The 17,484-nt window shown below is 36.0% G+C and overlaps 1 protein-coding gene across 1 annotated transcript in view; it reads left to right on the top strand.

The window, feature by feature from the left end:
* Positions 1 to 17,484, top strand: part of ERO1A (endoplasmic reticulum oxidoreductase 1 alpha) — a 59,018-nt gene that overhangs the window by 36,892 nt on the left and 4,642 nt on the right. Inside the window, exons 9-15 of the mRNA XM_007986697.3 lie at positions 1,045 to 1,056; positions 4,828 to 4,854; positions 4,965 to 5,057; positions 9,990 to 10,236; positions 11,012 to 11,081; positions 16,021 to 16,107; positions 16,195 to 16,328. Of these exons, the coding sequence (XP_007984888.1) occupies positions 1,045 to 1,056; positions 4,828 to 4,854; positions 4,965 to 5,057; positions 9,990 to 10,236; positions 11,012 to 11,081; positions 16,021 to 16,107; positions 16,195 to 16,328 (670 nt within the window). The remainder of the gene's footprint in view (positions 1 to 1,044; positions 1,057 to 4,827; positions 4,855 to 4,964; positions 5,058 to 9,989; positions 10,237 to 11,011; positions 11,082 to 16,020; positions 16,108 to 16,194; positions 16,329 to 17,484) is intronic.

Genomic DNA, 17,484 nt, shown 5'->3' with positions numbered 1-17,484 from the left:
TAAGGCTTTTGGGTTTATACAGAGTCACATGTGGTGACTCAGTGGAAGCCATTGATTTAATATCAGACGAAATGCAAATTAATGGAGGCGATCATTATGATCTCACATGATTTGATAAAGTAATTAACCACGTCACTTACCATAAAGATACATAGGAGCAATTTAAATGTTTATCATTAGGGAACTGGTTAAATGACTTATGGTGTAGTCACATAGTAGAAAATAGCCATTATAAATGTTGCTGTAAATTTTTTTTCATTTAAATCAAAAGTGACCAATAACACAGTGAGGAAAAGCAGGTATCAAAACAATATGTATAATATATTTATAATTAATATATCTATAAACGAAAAAGACATTCACTAAAATGTAAATAGTGTTTATCTTTGAGCTGGGGAATTATGAATAATTTTTTATTCTGCCTGTTTTTTATAAAACATATTTGCAGTGATTATAATTTTCTTTAATAAACTGATGGCATTAAAAAAAGTGGGCAAAATTTTTGAAGACATTTTCAGTAGTAAATAAGCAGCGGCATACAAATTACTGTATTATGTATAATTTGAATCTTATAAATAGTCTGAAAAATATTCCTGACTAAGGTTAATTATTATAAGGCGAGGCTGGAGGTTTCAAAGCAATAATAAAAATCTTTAACAGAAACTGTATTACAGCTTTAGGATAAATAAAGGTGGAAAAAGTCTCTGCCAGCCAAATAAACATAGGTCCTTAAGATACTGAAAACTACTCTCAGGTGATGGATTAGATTTTTCTCTCCTGTCAGGGTATATTAAATCTCACATGAGCTGAACCTCTTTATGCACACTCATGGAGATAACACCATTTAGTCAAATCAGGCATAATTCATATCACTACCAGATAGAGTTGCAGTCACGAATGTCTCACTTTCAGATTTTACTTGTGTGAATGAACTGTTGGACTAAAACTAGCCATTATTAAAGTCTTATTTTTATGAAAGTGTAGCATTATAAAAGGGGCACTGGAAGGAATTTATTTTAATAAACATTTTGTTTTGCTTTTCAGGGAAAAGTGAAGGTAAGTATAATTTATTTATTATATATTACATATATGAATTTATTTATACATTCAGATGTTTATTATGGCAAAGTTTATTTTTTCTTCCCACCTCTAAAAATCAGAAGAACTCAAGTTTTACTTATTTACCTGAAAGTCTGGAGGTACTAGCACAGATTAAGGGAAAGTGACTTTGTGTCTCGGTTCAGACGTTAGAAACAGCGTGCCTCAGCCTCTGATCATTCATTTGCACATTTTACCCCCCTGAATGTAGAAGCATGTCCACTCCCCATCTCCCCCATTGCCTCAGGCCAGGGAAATGTCCTGTCTCTTTTACTGTTGAACTCTAGGATCTGCTGGGTTTCATGTGGGAAGGTTCTGGGAATGATGAGTGTTGATTTCAGAGCTGGCTTCTAAGGTTGATGCTGACTCGTTGGATGTAGGTGTCATTGCCAAGTCTAACTAATGCTAACAGTTTCAACATACATGAGGTTTACTTTCTTTTTGCTTCAAGGATGAAATTGAAATGACATTTGGTATTCTTTTTTTTTTTTTTTTTTTTTTGAGACGGAGTCTCACTCTGTCGCCCAGGCTGGAGTGCAGTGGCGCGATCTCGGCTCACTGCAAGCTCCGCCTCCCAGGTTCACGCCATTCTCCTGCCTCAGCCTCCCGAGTAGCTGGGACTACAGGCGCCCGCCACCTCGCCCGGCTAATTTTTTTGTATTTTTTTTTAGTAGAGATGGGGTTTCACCGTGTTAGCTAGGATGGTCTCGATCTCCTGACCTCGTGATCCACCTGTCTCGGCCTCCCAAAGTGCTGGGATTACAGGCTTGAGCCACCGCGCCCGGCCAACATTTGGTATTCTTAAGACCATACGCTTAACAATATGAAAAGACGTAATGGTGCTTAGCTTTAGTCTATCTATGTGAAATTGCTAAAATGTGAAGTATCACTTTTCTTTCCCTCAAAATCTTCTATTTTCCAAACATAATTCTTATGAATTGCTTTTGCATTATGTCTAGATAACAGAATACTAAAGTCTGATAACATTGCTATTTTATTATTGTACTCTATATTATAGTAACTGTAGCAGCTAAATAAAATGCTGACTCAGACCTGTTTGGAAGAGAAATTGTTTAGCAGTGAGATTATTTTTCCAAAGATGCCTCATATTTGCTACTGGTACATGTGATTCTACAATTTTCAGTTTTGAGTAACCTTATTTTGCCTTGAGTGTCAACCTAGTTCTATGCTATACTGTAGCCACATTAGAGGAGGCTACTATGATTTTAAAATTCTATTTGAAGACCTCTTAGTATCAGAAAAAAGATCGTTAACCTGTGGGAGCCATCCTTAGAGAAACTGTCTTGTTACAAGTATTGATTTTGGCCAAATATCAAAGGGTTATTCCTGAGAGCTGTCATATTGATTGTTTAGACCACAGTCAGGTCAACTTGAGAATAGGTACTTCAGGATTATAATATTGAACTGATTTCTTGGCTAGGTATGGTGGCTCATGCCTGTAATCCCAGCACTTTGGAAGGTCAGGGCTAGCTGATCACTTGAGGCCGGGAATTTGAGACCAGCCTGGCCAACATGGTGAAACCCTGTCTCTACTAAAAATAGAAAAATTAGCTGGGCGTGGTGGTGCATGCCTGTGATCCCAGCTATGCGGGAGGCTGAGGCGGGAGGATCACTTGAGCTTGGGAGGCGGAGGTTGCAGTGAGCTGAGATGGAGTCACTGCCCTCCAACCTGGGTAACAGAGCAAGACTCTGTCTTTAAAAAAAAAAAGACACACACACACACACACACACACACACACACACAGACACACAATGAACTGAAAATTTCACTGGAAGCCTAGGTCCTAAGCAGTATTATCCCCTAACTCCCTAATTCATGATCAAAAACTTGAAAAAAAGAACCTTGAAAATTTTTATAAGGAAATAAATTCCTTATAATCCCACCATCCCCAAATAATTAATAACTCTGTGCCAGGCACTTTTCTAAGCAATTTACAAATATGATTTTATTTAATTCTTTCAACAATCCTAGGGGTATTATTCCTGTCTCCATTTTATAGATGAAGAGAAGTTCAGCAACTTGCCTAAAATAATATGATTTGTAAGTAGCAGAGTTAAGATTTAAATCAGGCAGTTTGACTCCAGGAACCACACCCTTAGTTACTACCAGATACACTTCTCTGCTAACATTTTGATATTTAAGTTTTACATATATAAGTAGTTTTGTCCAACACTTGTCAGCATTAAAGATGATCATATTTTTATCTTATTTGATAGGTAAAGTCATGTATCTTTTGTTTTCATTTGCATTTTTTATTGCCTGTAAGATCAAACATTTTTTGCCTCTTATTACCATATTATTTTTTCCTTTGTGAATTTTAAAATTCGTATTATTTATACACTCTTTTTAAGTGGGCATTTCAGCATTTTTATTTAGTTTCTGAGCTTTTTATATATTTAGGATCTTTTCCCTTTGTCATATTTGCAACATACATTTTACCGAGTTTGTTGTTTGCATTTTGCTTTTGTTTATGAAGTGTTCTGACAAATAGATGTTTTGAGTTTTTATATATTCCAATTTATTGCTTATTCCCTTTGCCATTCCTTCCATTATTTTTATGCTTGTTTGGTTCATTTTTAACATTACTGTAAGCAACTTTAGTAGAAAACACTGTACAGTGTTTATCATCTCTGTAGCAAATGCATACATGAATCTTTATAGAGTTGTAATGATTATTTCTGATGCCTTTTGTATATTTAAAGTAAACATTTTTATGTATTGCCATGTTCTACATTCTTTACATTCTTGTTGTTTTCTTTTTTTTTTTTTTTTGAGATGGAGTTTTGCTCTTGGCATCCAGGTTGGAGTGTAATGGCACGATCTTGGCTCATTGCAACTCCTGCTTCCTGGGTTCCAGCGATTCTCTTGCCTCAGTCTCCTGAGCAGCTGGGATTACAGGCACCCACCACCACGCCCAGCTAATTTCTGTATTTTCAGTAGAGACAGGGTTTTGCCATGTTGGCCAGGGTGGTCTTGGACTCCTGACCTCGTGATCTGCCCGCCTTGGCCTCCCAAAGTGCTGGGATTACAGGCGTGAGCCACTGTGCCCTGCCATTATTTTCATAGTTGTATGTTATTTGACCATGTTGACTAGTTAGGTAGTGTTCTATCATGTTAATTTAGGCATTATTGTATTTGTAGAATTACTAGGCATTAAATATATTGAGAATGATCTTACTAGGTCATAAGAATATAAGTGATATTTGGTATTTGTAACATTTTCCTGAATTGCTCTTTTGAAATAGTGAATGACATGTAATATTATCAGCTAAATACAAATAGTACCCCTCCAATACTGTCATCATTTTAATTTTTTTATAATTTAAAAGGCATGTAATGAATCCTTAGTCTTCATGGCATGAATTGTTATCAAGGATAGGTATTTTCCCATTCTTGATTGATTTACTATTTAAATTCTGCATTTTGACCTCATGTAAAACACTTTAACCAGAAAGTTATGAGACTGGGTCTACCTAAGGCAATGCTAAAGCCTTTTAAAGACCAAGCAGCAGATTGGTACTTAACTGAATCCATACCACAAACTTTTCTTCTTCCTTTCGAGAAATTGCAGTAAGACTTGGGACTGTTAGGTTAAACAATCTTTAAATTGCTGTTTGGCACAAATTTGCTATAATGCTTTGAAACTTTTGAAAACCTTGTATTTTGGCATTTTCCAATCTTATGACTTATTTTTCTTTTGATTTCAGAGAACACTTTTTACAGTTGGCTAGAAGGTAATTAGAAACTTTAAAATAAATTTCAATGATTTTTTCTCATGAGATTAATTTTATGTCTACAAGATTCACATATGAAATTTTATTTCTAAGTCACTGCTTTTTCTTAGGTCTCTGTGTAGAAAAAAGAGCATTCTACAGACTTATATCTGGCCTACATGCAAGCATTAATGTGCATTTGAGTGCAAGATATCTTTTACAAGGTATGTGACATTTACTTTTATTCAGTTTACCACTCTTATTTTTAGATATTCTTAAAATTTTCCTGGTATTTACCTGAATGGGAAAAGGTTGACCTGATTGAATATTAGGAAGTAAAAATTCACTCTTAAATGGTAGTAATCATAAAGGTGGTAACTATAGATATAATTGAACAGTTCAACATACTCTTAACTCTCTTTACCTTCTTTTAAGAAGCTGCTCAAAATTGTCCATATCACTTTGGAAATATTCTTGTTCTCTTGTGGGAATTTAAATAGCTCCTAACAGCACAGTTTGCTATTTGATAGATATTATTGTATCAGAACCTTTTTATTTGTGTGCCAGTATCAGGCCTGGAGTTTAAATGGGTAAAAAGCCTTTCCTGCTGCTGTTTTTGCCTTAATATGGTTGAAAATGAGACTGTGGTTGATTTTCATCAGTATCATATTTCTTCTGGAATTAAAGTATCACAACTCTGAGAAACAAAATATAGAAACTTCCATTTTATTCATTGATTGATTGCTTGATTGATTGAGACAGGGTCTCACTCTATTGCCCAGTCTAGCGTATGATGGCCAAAACTGGGCCTTAGCCTGGGAAGGCTCTTGGCTTTGCCGAGGAGAAATTTCGAAGGCCAGCTGGTGGTGGCAGGGTACAGCAGCAGCAGAGGTACTGCCCCTTGTGGAGGAGAGCTGCCCCCTAGGTGGTGTGCCCAGAGCAGCAGCTCAGAGGCGGTTCTGCAGCCATATTTATAGTCCACTTTTTATTATATGCAAATTATGAGGCAGATTATCCAGAAATTTCTAGGAAAGGGGTAGTAACTTCTAGGTCATTGCTATGGAAAAGGGGTGATAACTTGTGCATGTTGCCATGGGAATGAGAAACTGACATGGCACACTGGTGGGTGTGCGTTATGGAAAGCTGCTTCAACCCCCTCCCTGTTTTAGCTAGTTTTCAATTTGGTTCAGTGTCCTGAGTCCCACCTCCTGAACCAAGTCCTTCCTTCTATCTCATGACTACAGGAGCATGCCACCATGCCCAGCTAATTTTTAAAAATATTTTTTGTAGAGACGAGGTTTGGCCATGTTGCCCAGGCTGGTCTGGTCTTGAACTCCTGGGCCCAAGTGATTTGCCCATCTTGGCCTCCAGAGTGCTGGGATTATAGCCGTGAGCTACTGTGCCTGGCCATAACTTTGATTTTAAATGGCAGTTTAAACTCATCAGTAATTTTACTTTTTTTTTTTGGAGACAGAGTCTTGTTCTGTCACCCAGGCTGGAGTGCAGTGGCGTGATCTTGGCTCACTGTGACCTCTGCCTCCTGGGTTCAAGTGATTCTCCTGCCTCAGCCTCCTGAGTAGCTGGGACCACAGGTGCAGGCCACCATGCCTTGCTAATTTTTTGTATTTTTGGTAGAGGCGGGGTTTCACCATGTTGGCCAGGCTGGTCTCGAATTCCTGACTTCAGGTGATCTACCTGCCTCGGCCTCCCAAAGTGCTGGGATTACAGGCTTGAGCCACTGTACCTGGCCTAAACTCATTAGTAATTTTAGATCATCATTTTCAAATTGTGTATTTAGGTTTTATGAATATGTTTATATTCAGAAGTTTGATTATTATTATTTTTTCATCTTTTTTTTTTTTTTTTTGAGATGGAGTCTCGCTCTGTCACCCAAGCTGGAGTGCAGTGGCCGGATCTCAGCTCACTGCAAGCTCTGCCTCCTGGGTTCACGCCATTCTCCTGCCTCAGCCTCCCGAGTAGCTGGGACTACAGGCGCCTGCCACCTCGCCTGGCTAGTTTTTTGTATTTTTTAGTAGAGACGGGGTTTCACCATGTTAGCCAGGATGGTCTCGATCTCCTGACCTTGTGATCCGCCCATCTCGGCCTCCCAAAGTGCTGGGATTACAGGCTTGAGCCACTGCGCCCGGCCTTTTTCATCTTTAAAAAAGGAAATTTTATTATTTTCCATCACATGAATGAACTTGGAGGACATTATATTTGTCAAAACGAGCAAGGCACAAAGACTATTATTTCATGATTTCACTTACAAAGGGATTCTAAAACACTTAATCTTATTGAAGTAGAGAGTAAAGTGGTGACCACCAGACACCAAGGTATTTAGGAGAAAGGAGGGTTTGAAAAGATGTTGATAAAATACATAATTATAGTTAATAGAATAAGTTCAAGAGATATTTTTGTACAGTGTAGTGACTATAGATCAAAATAATGTATTTGTAGTTTTGAAAAATGCTGACAATGTCACTTGCTCTTGCCACAGAAACGTTAACTGTGTGGCATAATTACCTAGAATTAAGCATTTGATAATGTATATATACTTCCAAGTATTATGTTTTACAAAATAAATATACATTTATTGATTACAGATGGTAATGGTAGGAAAGCCACTGAAAGGGCAGGCGTTGCTTATGGTCTTATGACTGGCCACTTTGTGAACACAATAAACAAGTTTGCATTAAAAAACCAGAAAATGGTTTCATCTAAAAGTTGCCATGATCTTCAGAATTTTTTTAGAGAAAATGACCAAGAAGTTGACTACAGTTAGTTGACTAAGAATATAAGCTGTAGACTGACCTTCACCCACTAAAAAAAAAATCATATAAAATAAGAGTGAGAAATTCTTCTGAGTTGTAATATCAATATGGAAAAGAAATATTATTTCAAATTTCAAATCCACAGAGATCATTTTATTATTTTTCTACCTTTAACATTCACACTTAAAAATGAAAGATTTTGCATGGAAACGTGCTGTAAGTGTATCATAGAACATTAAATTTAAAATTCTTCACTTACAATTAACTCCTAATTTAATTTCTATGATATATTTTCTAGCAAATTTGATATGTGTCACACTGTGTAAGAATTATTATTATTATTATTTTGAGATAGAGTGTTGCTTTGTCGCCCAGGCTGGAGTGCAGTGGCGCAGTCTTGGCTCACTGTAACCTCCGCCTCCTGGGTTCAAGCAATTCTCCTGCCTCAGTCTCCTGAGAAGCTGGCACTACAGACCTGTGCCACCACGCCCGGCTGATTTTTGTGTTTTTCATTAGAGATGGGGTTTCACCATGTTGGTAAGGCTGGTTTCAAACTCCTGACCTCGTGATCCACCTGCCTTGGCCTCCCAAAGTGCTGGGATTACAGGCGTGAGCCACCACGCCTCACCTGTTTAAGAATTTAATAAGATTTTCCTTTTACAAGCAGAGAAAAACAATGCTAAGTTATTTAATCCTCTCACCTGTGGACAGTGTTTGCCTTTTATCTTAATTAACTGATGTGAAAGTTATATTGATAAGCAAACTCTCTAGTTAAAACCAATTTTTGAGTGCATTAAAAATACCAACTTTCTTATCACAACCTACAAAGTACCATGTAAAATGACATAGCATGAAGACAACAGTGAGAAAACTAGCCATCTCATAGAAAAAGAAGAAGGGCTGTGATGAATACACAGTTAGAAGACACATAATAGGACAAACAAAACTAAAGATAACTAGGAAATAAAATAAACAGAATTTCTCTTTAAATTCAGCAAGATTTAGCTTTTCAGCATGGAAAAATGTTATCTCCACATGAAGAATCAATCTTATTTCTTCACTATTAATATTTTCCTTCTCTGACTTGAACTTACAAACTAACTGTAGCAGGAATATTTATGGCTTATCATGGAGCATTTGTTACACACTAAGTATTGTATGTTTGTTTGCTACATTTATATATAAAAAACATCCTCATGACTTGTGAAGCATCCCTAGTTCTTACCTGAACAAATTGACTCAATAAATATATAAATTTACTTATGTCAATTATAATGAGAATAAACTAAGTAAAAAAAAAAAAATAGGCTTATGTAGAATTCTTCGAGTAAAAGAACAAATGGAATGTCCTAATTAAATAAAATATAACACACAATTTTGGAAATACATCTAAAAATTGTTTTGTGTGCACTACTGAATTTTATAAAAATCATTCTTATTAGTCATGACCAGCTCACATAATGAATACCTCATAAACTATAAAAAAAAATTGTAAGAGACAAGAGAATTATAAGTCTAGCATAAGATTAGGCAAAGAAAAACAGAAAATTCTGAATCATAAGTCAGAAGATTTTACAGTAATGAATTTAATAAAAAGCACAGTATAGATTTGCTTTCAGCATTTTTGAGGTTTTCAGTTTTCTAGTAAATTAGTCACCTTATTAAAATATTTGTTTTGTTCCAATATTGCTCTGTTCTTCTGAAAACAGGTACAAACTCATACTTACCCAAACACACTTACTCTATAATTTTCTTGCACCTATGGTTTATTTTTAGAGTAATATATGTGCATAGCTAACTCTATGTAAATCAAAACTAAAATTCTGTATGTTTGCAGGCAGAGAGACCACATGTTCAAAGAAAAATACATAACACATTTTTTAAAATGTTTAAGCAGAACTCAGAATTTTAAGACTCAGGATTTTATTTGTATTTATAAATAATTTTTATTATACCCATAAAAATGACCCTGTCATCAATAGCAATTTAATTGTGCATTTTAAAGTAACTAAAAATGTAGAGTCTCAAGAAACTTCATCTGCCCTGATGTGATTAATACATAAATTATATGCCTATATCAAAATATGCCATATATGGCATAAATATAAACAGATACTATGCACTCACAAAAATTAAGAATGATTTTTATTATTAATAAGACTTGCTTTTTCAGTAAAACATTGAATTCATTGTAAGGATGGGTTTTAGAAAATAAAATATTAGTATAAAACTATTAATGGCTAAATTGTGAAAAATCATTTTCTGGTTGTTATTATATAATTTAAAATGCTAAATGAAATTAACTTCTGCAGGCATGAATAACCTAATATAATTAAAGTAAAAATTGTCAAATTCAGTTTTTAATGTTTAATTCTTCTTCCTTAGAGACCTGGTTAGAAAAGAAATGGGGACACAACATTACAGAATTTCAACAGCGATTTGATGGAATTTTGACTGAAGGAGAAGGTCCAAGAAGGCTTAAGAACTTGTATTTTCTCTACTTAATAGAACTAAGGGCTTTATCCAAAGTGTTACCGTTCTTTGAGCGCCCAGATTTTCAGCTCTTTACTGGAAATAAAATTCAGGATGAGGAAAACAAAATGTTACTTCTGGAAATACTTCATGAAATCAAGTAAATTATATATTAAAATTTATACATTAATAGAAGAGTGACAAGTAATGTACAAAATACATTTTTTTTCTTTTTTTTTTTTTTTTTGAGACAGGGTCTCCCTCTGTTGCCCAGGCTGGAGTGCAGTAGCACGATCATGGCTCACTGAAGCCTCGATCTCCTGGGCTCAAGCAGTCCTCCCATCTCAGCCCAAGTAGCTGGGACTATATGTGCAAACCACCACACCGGACTAATTTTTGTATGTTTTGTAGAGATGGGGTTTTGTCATGTTGTCCAGGCTGGTCTCGAACTCCTGACCTCAAGTGATCCACCCACCTTGACCTCCCAGAGTGCTGGGATTACAGGTGCAGGCCACTGTGCTCTGCCTGAAATTTTTAAGTATTCATTTAGAGAAAGGAAAACTATTTAGAACATAATTAAAAGTTAATTTTGCTTGTAGGTCTTTTCAAATTGAATTTTGCTTTTGTTTTTATTTTGACTTGGGTACTGAGAGGCACACATTTTTAGTTTTAAGAGCCATTCTTTTAGTATTTGATAATGTATTATTTTCATGTTTATTTGAACAAATTGGATTTGGGGTCAAATTTCGGTACTTATGTTATGCAGTTAGAATCGAGATTTGAGGCTTGAGGATAAGAATTTGTTTTGGGCATTGGAGTGTTGGTTTTACTATGTTTTCTCCTCTTTATTTATCACGACCAGTAAAATGTTGTATTAGCAGTACTTTTAATATTTACAACACATTAAAATTAATATTCTCTATTTTAAAATGCAGGTCATTTCCTTTGCATTTTGATGAGAATTCATTTTTTGCTGGGGATAAAAAAGAAGCACACAAACTAAAGGTAATTATTTTATACTTTATCTTAATCATTAGATACAAACTGATTAACACTTATGCAGATACGAATATAAACCCATAGATGGTACTCACAGAAGTAGAGAGTAGGCCACGTGCAGTGGCTCAGGCCTGTAGTCCCAGCACTTTGGGAGGCTGAGGTGGGAGGATTGCTTGAACCCTGGAGTTCAAGACCAGCTTGGGCAACATCGTGTGAAATCCTGTCTTTAATTTAAAAAAAAAAAAAAAAAAAAAAGGTAGAATGGTGGTTACCACAGGCTGGGGGTTGGGGGTGGGTGGGGAAAAAGGAGATGTTGATCCATGGGTACAAAGTTTCAGTTAGGGAGAATAAGATTTAGTGATCTGCTGCACAGAATGGTAACTGTGGTAATAATGCATTGTATATTGCAAAATTGCCGAAAGTCTAGATTTTAAAGTTTCCACTATACAAAAAATGATTAGGTGAGGTGATGGATTTGTTAATTAGCCTGGTTTAATCACTTCACATTGTAAATATACATTAAAGCATCACATTGTATCCATAAACCTATAAAATTTTTGTCAATTAAAAAACACATGTATGTATACTTAACAGTAAATCTTGCTATATACATCTTGAAATTAATAAGAAAAAAATCAGAATCATTATCTTTCTTTTCCTCAAAAAAATCAAGTCCAAAGGCAGGTGCCACTTAAAGTCTATTTTGCATTATATTCAAAGTAACACTGATATCTGTATATTGCTGTACACCTTATAGATGCCTTTCACATTGATGATCTCTTGTAATAGATGTAATAAATTAAAGGAAATGGATCCAATGCATGAGTAGCATATTAGTCTATCTTTTGCTGAAGAGAATTCTGAAGATGATGTTAATTAAAAGATCTTCATTAGTGGGAGAAGGCACAGTGTGATGTTTTGTCATTCATCTTTTTTATTGTTATTGAGAAAGGATCTCACTCTGTCACCCAGGCTGGAGTGCAGTGATATGATCACGGCTCATTGCTACCTTGAAATTCTGTGCTCAAGCGATCCTCCCACCTCAGCTTTCTGAGTAGCTTGAGTAGCTGGGACCACAGGCATGTACTACCATGCTTACCTAATTTTTTTTTTTTTTTTTCAGTAGAGACAGGGTTTTGCTATGCTGCCCAGGCTGGTCTCAAACTCCTGGGCTCAAGTGGTCCTCCCACCTCAGTCTTCCAAAGTGCTGGGATTATAGGCATGAGCCATTGCACCCCCTTCCATTCATCTTATTCACTGGGAATTAAAGACAGTTACGAATACCAGTGTGCAGTTGGGAAAGAATAGATTCAATACCCCACAGAATGGGGTCTTGTCATTGCCTTGCCTTTTAATAGGGTCTAACCTCAGGCAAGACAATCTCTGAGTATGTATTTGCCACATAATACTATAAATATCAAACATCACCAGGAAGATTTATTACACACTCATTATGTGCACAGCACAATTTTTTGTCATTAAAAGGAAAGAGAGCTTCCACCCTCAAGGGATTTCCAGAGGGGGGTCAAGTAAAATTATATTTGTCTTCTCTCTTACAAAGTTATACTGGTAAGTAGAGGCAGGTGGCCCTCCGTACTACTGGGCTTGATCTGATTTTTTATATATATATACACACACACACATACGCAATTATATATATGTACATATGAAATCTCATATATATATATCACAGAATCTTTGGAGAGTAATATTATTGAGTAGTTTTTTTTTTTTTTAAGCTAGGTTTAAAATTAGTACCTCTTGCTTGGATGTCATCTGGTTATAGAAAAATAGTAAAAATAAAGTTAGTACCTCTTACTGAACAGGTACTGAAACACAAGATAGAGAATATTGTTAAGATATGGTAACAATTAACAATGATTTGGGCTTTGTCTTAACAAAGATACTGGATATAGATACTAGATATGGTAGATATGGATAGATAGATTTCTGTATAAATATGTCTGGTTTCATACATATTGTATATATATTTTTGTTTTTTTAAGAGATAAGGTCTTATTTTGTCACCAAAGTTGAAGTGCAGAGGCACAATCATGGCTCACTGCAGCCTGGAACTCCTGGGTTCAAGCCGTCTTCCCACCTCAGCCCCCTGAGTAGCTAGGACTACAGGCTGGCACCACTATGCCCTGCAAACTTATAAAATTTTTTTGTTGAGTTGGGGGTCTCACTGTTTTTGCCCAGGCTGGTCTTGAACTCTTGGCCTCAAGCAATCCACCTGTCTTGGCCTCCGAAAGTGCTGGGAGTACAGGTGTGAGCCACCACCATAGCCAGCCTGATTTCATCAAAATATTTACAAATATCTTCCTCTGCTTCTTATTCTTTCTTTCTGTAATGAAAGAAGCTGATTTTATGCACTCAGTTTTTTTGCTGTTAGGTAATACTTATTCTTGACTTCTCATCTACCTCCTACTTGAAGCATTCTTGCTACAAATACATACCTCAGTGCTTATATAATCTGCCTAAACAGCTTCCAGGAACTAGAAAGTGAGGGGGAAGATGCCGTAATAAGACTTCTTTTTCTCCTACTATTTTCAATATGTTCCTTTTTTTTTAGTTTACTTGCTGCTTTATTGGAAAGTGTTCTGGCATCAGCTCTTTTTAAATCGTGCAGATTAGAAAGATTTCTCACAGTGTTTTAATTTGATCAAAACTCGGAAACACTCACCTTTAATGTCCTATGAAGTTTAGGTAGAGATTCTTTATGTAACAGAATTTTTCTGAATCTTTTACAGGAAAGATGTAAAAAACAAAACATGCTGCTATCAAAGATTTACTTTTTTAAAAAGTGGTTTCTCGTAAACATCGATTTGAACAGTCATATTTATAAATTAATTTTAAAAATCTCATCTTGTTTCCTTAGTACCCTATCAATGTATGGTTAGAAATAGAGGACTTGTATGAAGGAGAATTATTTAGCATTCAATTCAAATAGAGTTTGATTTCATTTGAAGACTTGTAAAATCTTTGAGAATTTGCGCAAGAACTGGTCAGTTGGTTTCACTGAATATGAATCACAGAATGCTTGATCATTCTGTTGACTGGCTACAATTTAAAGTGATGACCTAAAACTGTATGTCTAAACAAGTAAAATCTGTAAGTGATTTAGGTACTGGTTATTTTAAGGACCATACTTTTTCTAACCTGAGATAATTAGGGGATATATTCAAGTTATTGTACATGATTGTTATTTGTTAAGTCACAAGGATTTTCTCCTGTGAAATCCTTACTAATTTTTACTAATTTGATCTAGTAAATTTCTAGCCTATTAATTTGGTCCTAGCATCTTAAGTTCACTTAAGCAGAAGATGCATGCTATTTGATGTGCTTGGTTTTAATTTTACAGTGTTTATTTGGCTATTGTAAGCAGCCATGCCTGCTCTCTGTACATGTCATACAAAGACTTACTCAAGACCTGTCACTTTCAAGTATTTGAATTAACGTAGAATCAAACATTGAAATTAGCATCTACAAAAGCAAGCACAATCTTTTAGAACAGAGGCTTCCAACTCTCACAAGTATGAGAGTCTCTTATACTCAGGAACTTTCAAGGCCTCTTCTCATGACAGAGTATTTTTAGTATCTGTTGATTTTGAAAATATGATTGCCAAAAAGCTACCATGCATTTACTAACACTTTTAAAGTAAAAGTTTTGTTTTATTGATCATAAAATTTCTATCCATTTGGAAATTTATAGTGCATACATGTGAGCTATTTTATTTTGTGGTATACAGTCTTGTCTCCATGTGGATTTTGTAGATCCTCATAATAACTATTAAGTCTTCTAGAAGTCAACAGCTCATAGGATGGGAACATGTTCTTTAGAGTAACCTTATTACTCTGTTATTATTGTTAAAAGTATGATTTTTCTATAAGTTTTGGTCAAAGCTGTAGTTTAAAGGAAACCTAAAAGATCACAGAATCTTTGTAGAGTAATATTACTCGTTAGTTTTTTTAAAGTAGGTTTGAGACGGAATCTTGCTCTGTCACCCAGGCTGGAGTGGCACAATCTCAGCTCTAAAGTAGGTTTAAAATTAGTACCTCTTGCTTGGATGTCATGTGGTCATAAAAATAAAAAAATTAGTACCTCTTACTGGACAGGTACTGAAACCAAGATAGAGAATATTATTAAGATATGGTAACAATGGGCCAGGCATGGTGGCTCACGCCTGTAATCCCAGCACTTTGGGAGGCCGAGGCGGGCGGATCACAAGGTCAGGAGATCGAGACCGTCCTGGCTAACACGGTGAAACCCCGTCTCTACTGAAAATACAAAAAAGTAGCCCGGCGTGATGGCGGGCGCCTATAGTCCCAGCTACTCAGGAGGTTGAGGCAGGAGAATGGTGTGAACCCGGGAGGTGGAGCTTGCAGTGAGCCAAGATCCTGCCACCGTACTCCAGCCTGGGTGACAGGGCGCTGCTCCCTCTCAAAAAAAAAAAAAAAAGAAAAGAAACCTTCTTCAGTCATTCCCTCCCTCATTCCTTCTGGTAAATGATGGTCTCTAACCCTGCCTCACCCTCCTTTCTCCACCTATTGACATATAGTTAATCATCTACAATGGACACCTTGACAAAGTTATTTTGTATATTTTTGCAGATAGTTTAGCTTTGGAGTCAGGCAGGCCTGGGTTCTAAGTTTTTTTGTTTACTAGTGTGGGAATTTAGGCAAGTTACCTAAACACTCTGAATCTTGTTTTTTACATTAGGTGTAGATTATAATAATATCTACCTTTGGATTCATGGTGAAGATTAAATGAGATTGTATATGTAAGGATCTGGTATGTAAAATCAATGAATATTAGTGCTCTTCTCATTTTTGGTACCCCATAGTACCTTGCACAGTGTTAGGCACATAGAACGTGCTCTGAAAATACTTAGTAATTGACTGTATATTACATCTTAATAAAATTTTGTTAAATTGTTTTCAGGAGGACTTTCGACTGCATTTTAGAAATATTTCAAGAATCATGGATTGTGTTGGTTGTTTTAAATGTCGTCTGTGGGGAAAGCTTCAGGTAAGCAAATCTAGTCATTCCTATCTCTCATTTACCCTTTGCATGAATAATTTTCTAATTTTTATATTTTTCTTATTTCTGTTATAGACTCAGGGTTTGGGCACTGCTCTGAAGATCTTGTTTTCTGAGAAACTGATAGCAAATATGCCAGAAAGTGGACCTAGTTATGAATTCCATCTAACCAGACAAGAAATAGTATCATTATTCAACGCATTTGGAAGGTTAGTTTGAATGTACTGAAATTGCTTCTGGTAGCCAAGTAAGTCTAAAGCAACATATATGCTCTCAGAAAAAACTGGGTAAGGAATATCCTTTTTCTTTTATTTATTTATTTAGTTTTGAGATGGAGTCTTGGTCTGTAGCCCAGGCTGGAGTGCAGTAGTGTGATCTCGGCTCACTGCAACCTCTGCCTTCTGGGTTCAAGTGATTCTCCCAACTCAGCCTCCCAAGTAGCTGGGACTACAGGTGCATGACACCACACCTGACTAATTTGTGTGTGTTTGTGTGTGTAGTTTTAGTAGAAACAGGGTTTCACCATGTTGGCCAGGCTGGTCTTGAACTCCTGACCTCTGGTCATCTGCCTGGCTCCACCTCTGAAAGTGCTGGATTACAGGCATGAGCCACTGTGCCCAGCCAGGAATTTTTTTTTTGAAGAAAGTATTTCATTACAGAATTATGGGATATTATGAAATACCTCAAGTATGTAGACATATACAATTGGTACATGATGGTCTTTATTTTCATCTGTTGACTTTTGTAATCATAATTAGGGCGAGGCACGGTGGTTCATGCCTGTAATCCTAGCACTTTGGGAAGCCGAGGTGGGTGGATCACTTCAGGCCAGGAGTTCGAGACCAGCCTGGCCAACTCTACTAAAAATACAAAAAATTAGCCAGGCGCGGTGGAGCATGCCTGTGGTCCCAGCTACTTGGGAGGCTGAGGCAGAAGAATCGCTAGAACCCGGGAGGCACAGGTTGCAGTGAGCCAAGATCATACCACTGCACTCCAGCCAGGGCAACAGAAGAGCAAGACACTATCTCCAAAAAAAAAAAAAAAAAAAGAAAAAAATGTGCATACATGTAAATATAAAATCATAATTATAATTACTGATTGAATTTTAATAGTCATCTTATCGAATTTGTATATTAAAAATTGTTTAAAAGCACCTTTTTTTGCTACCCAATTATTTTTGTGGTGCTAGAAAAATCATGTTTAACATAGGTGTACATGTAAATCTCTTTGTGAATTCACCATTATATAAAAACGTTAATGATTCTTTTTAAAACAATTATTTCCCATCAAAATGATTAAAGAAAAGCATGAAATAAGGAACTTACATTAAAATATTTACAGATGCACTCTTTCTGGCCTATCGTG

The sequence above is a fragment of the Chlorocebus sabaeus genome, chromosome 24 (genome assembly GCF_047675955.1).
Source record: "Chlorocebus sabaeus isolate Y175 chromosome 24, mChlSab1.0.hap1, whole genome shotgun sequence".
NCBI lineage: Eukaryota > Metazoa > Chordata > Mammalia > Primates > Cercopithecidae > Chlorocebus > Chlorocebus sabaeus.
Note: the sequence above shows the minus strand (reverse complement) of the source record. Positions and strands in the feature narration are given on the sequence as shown.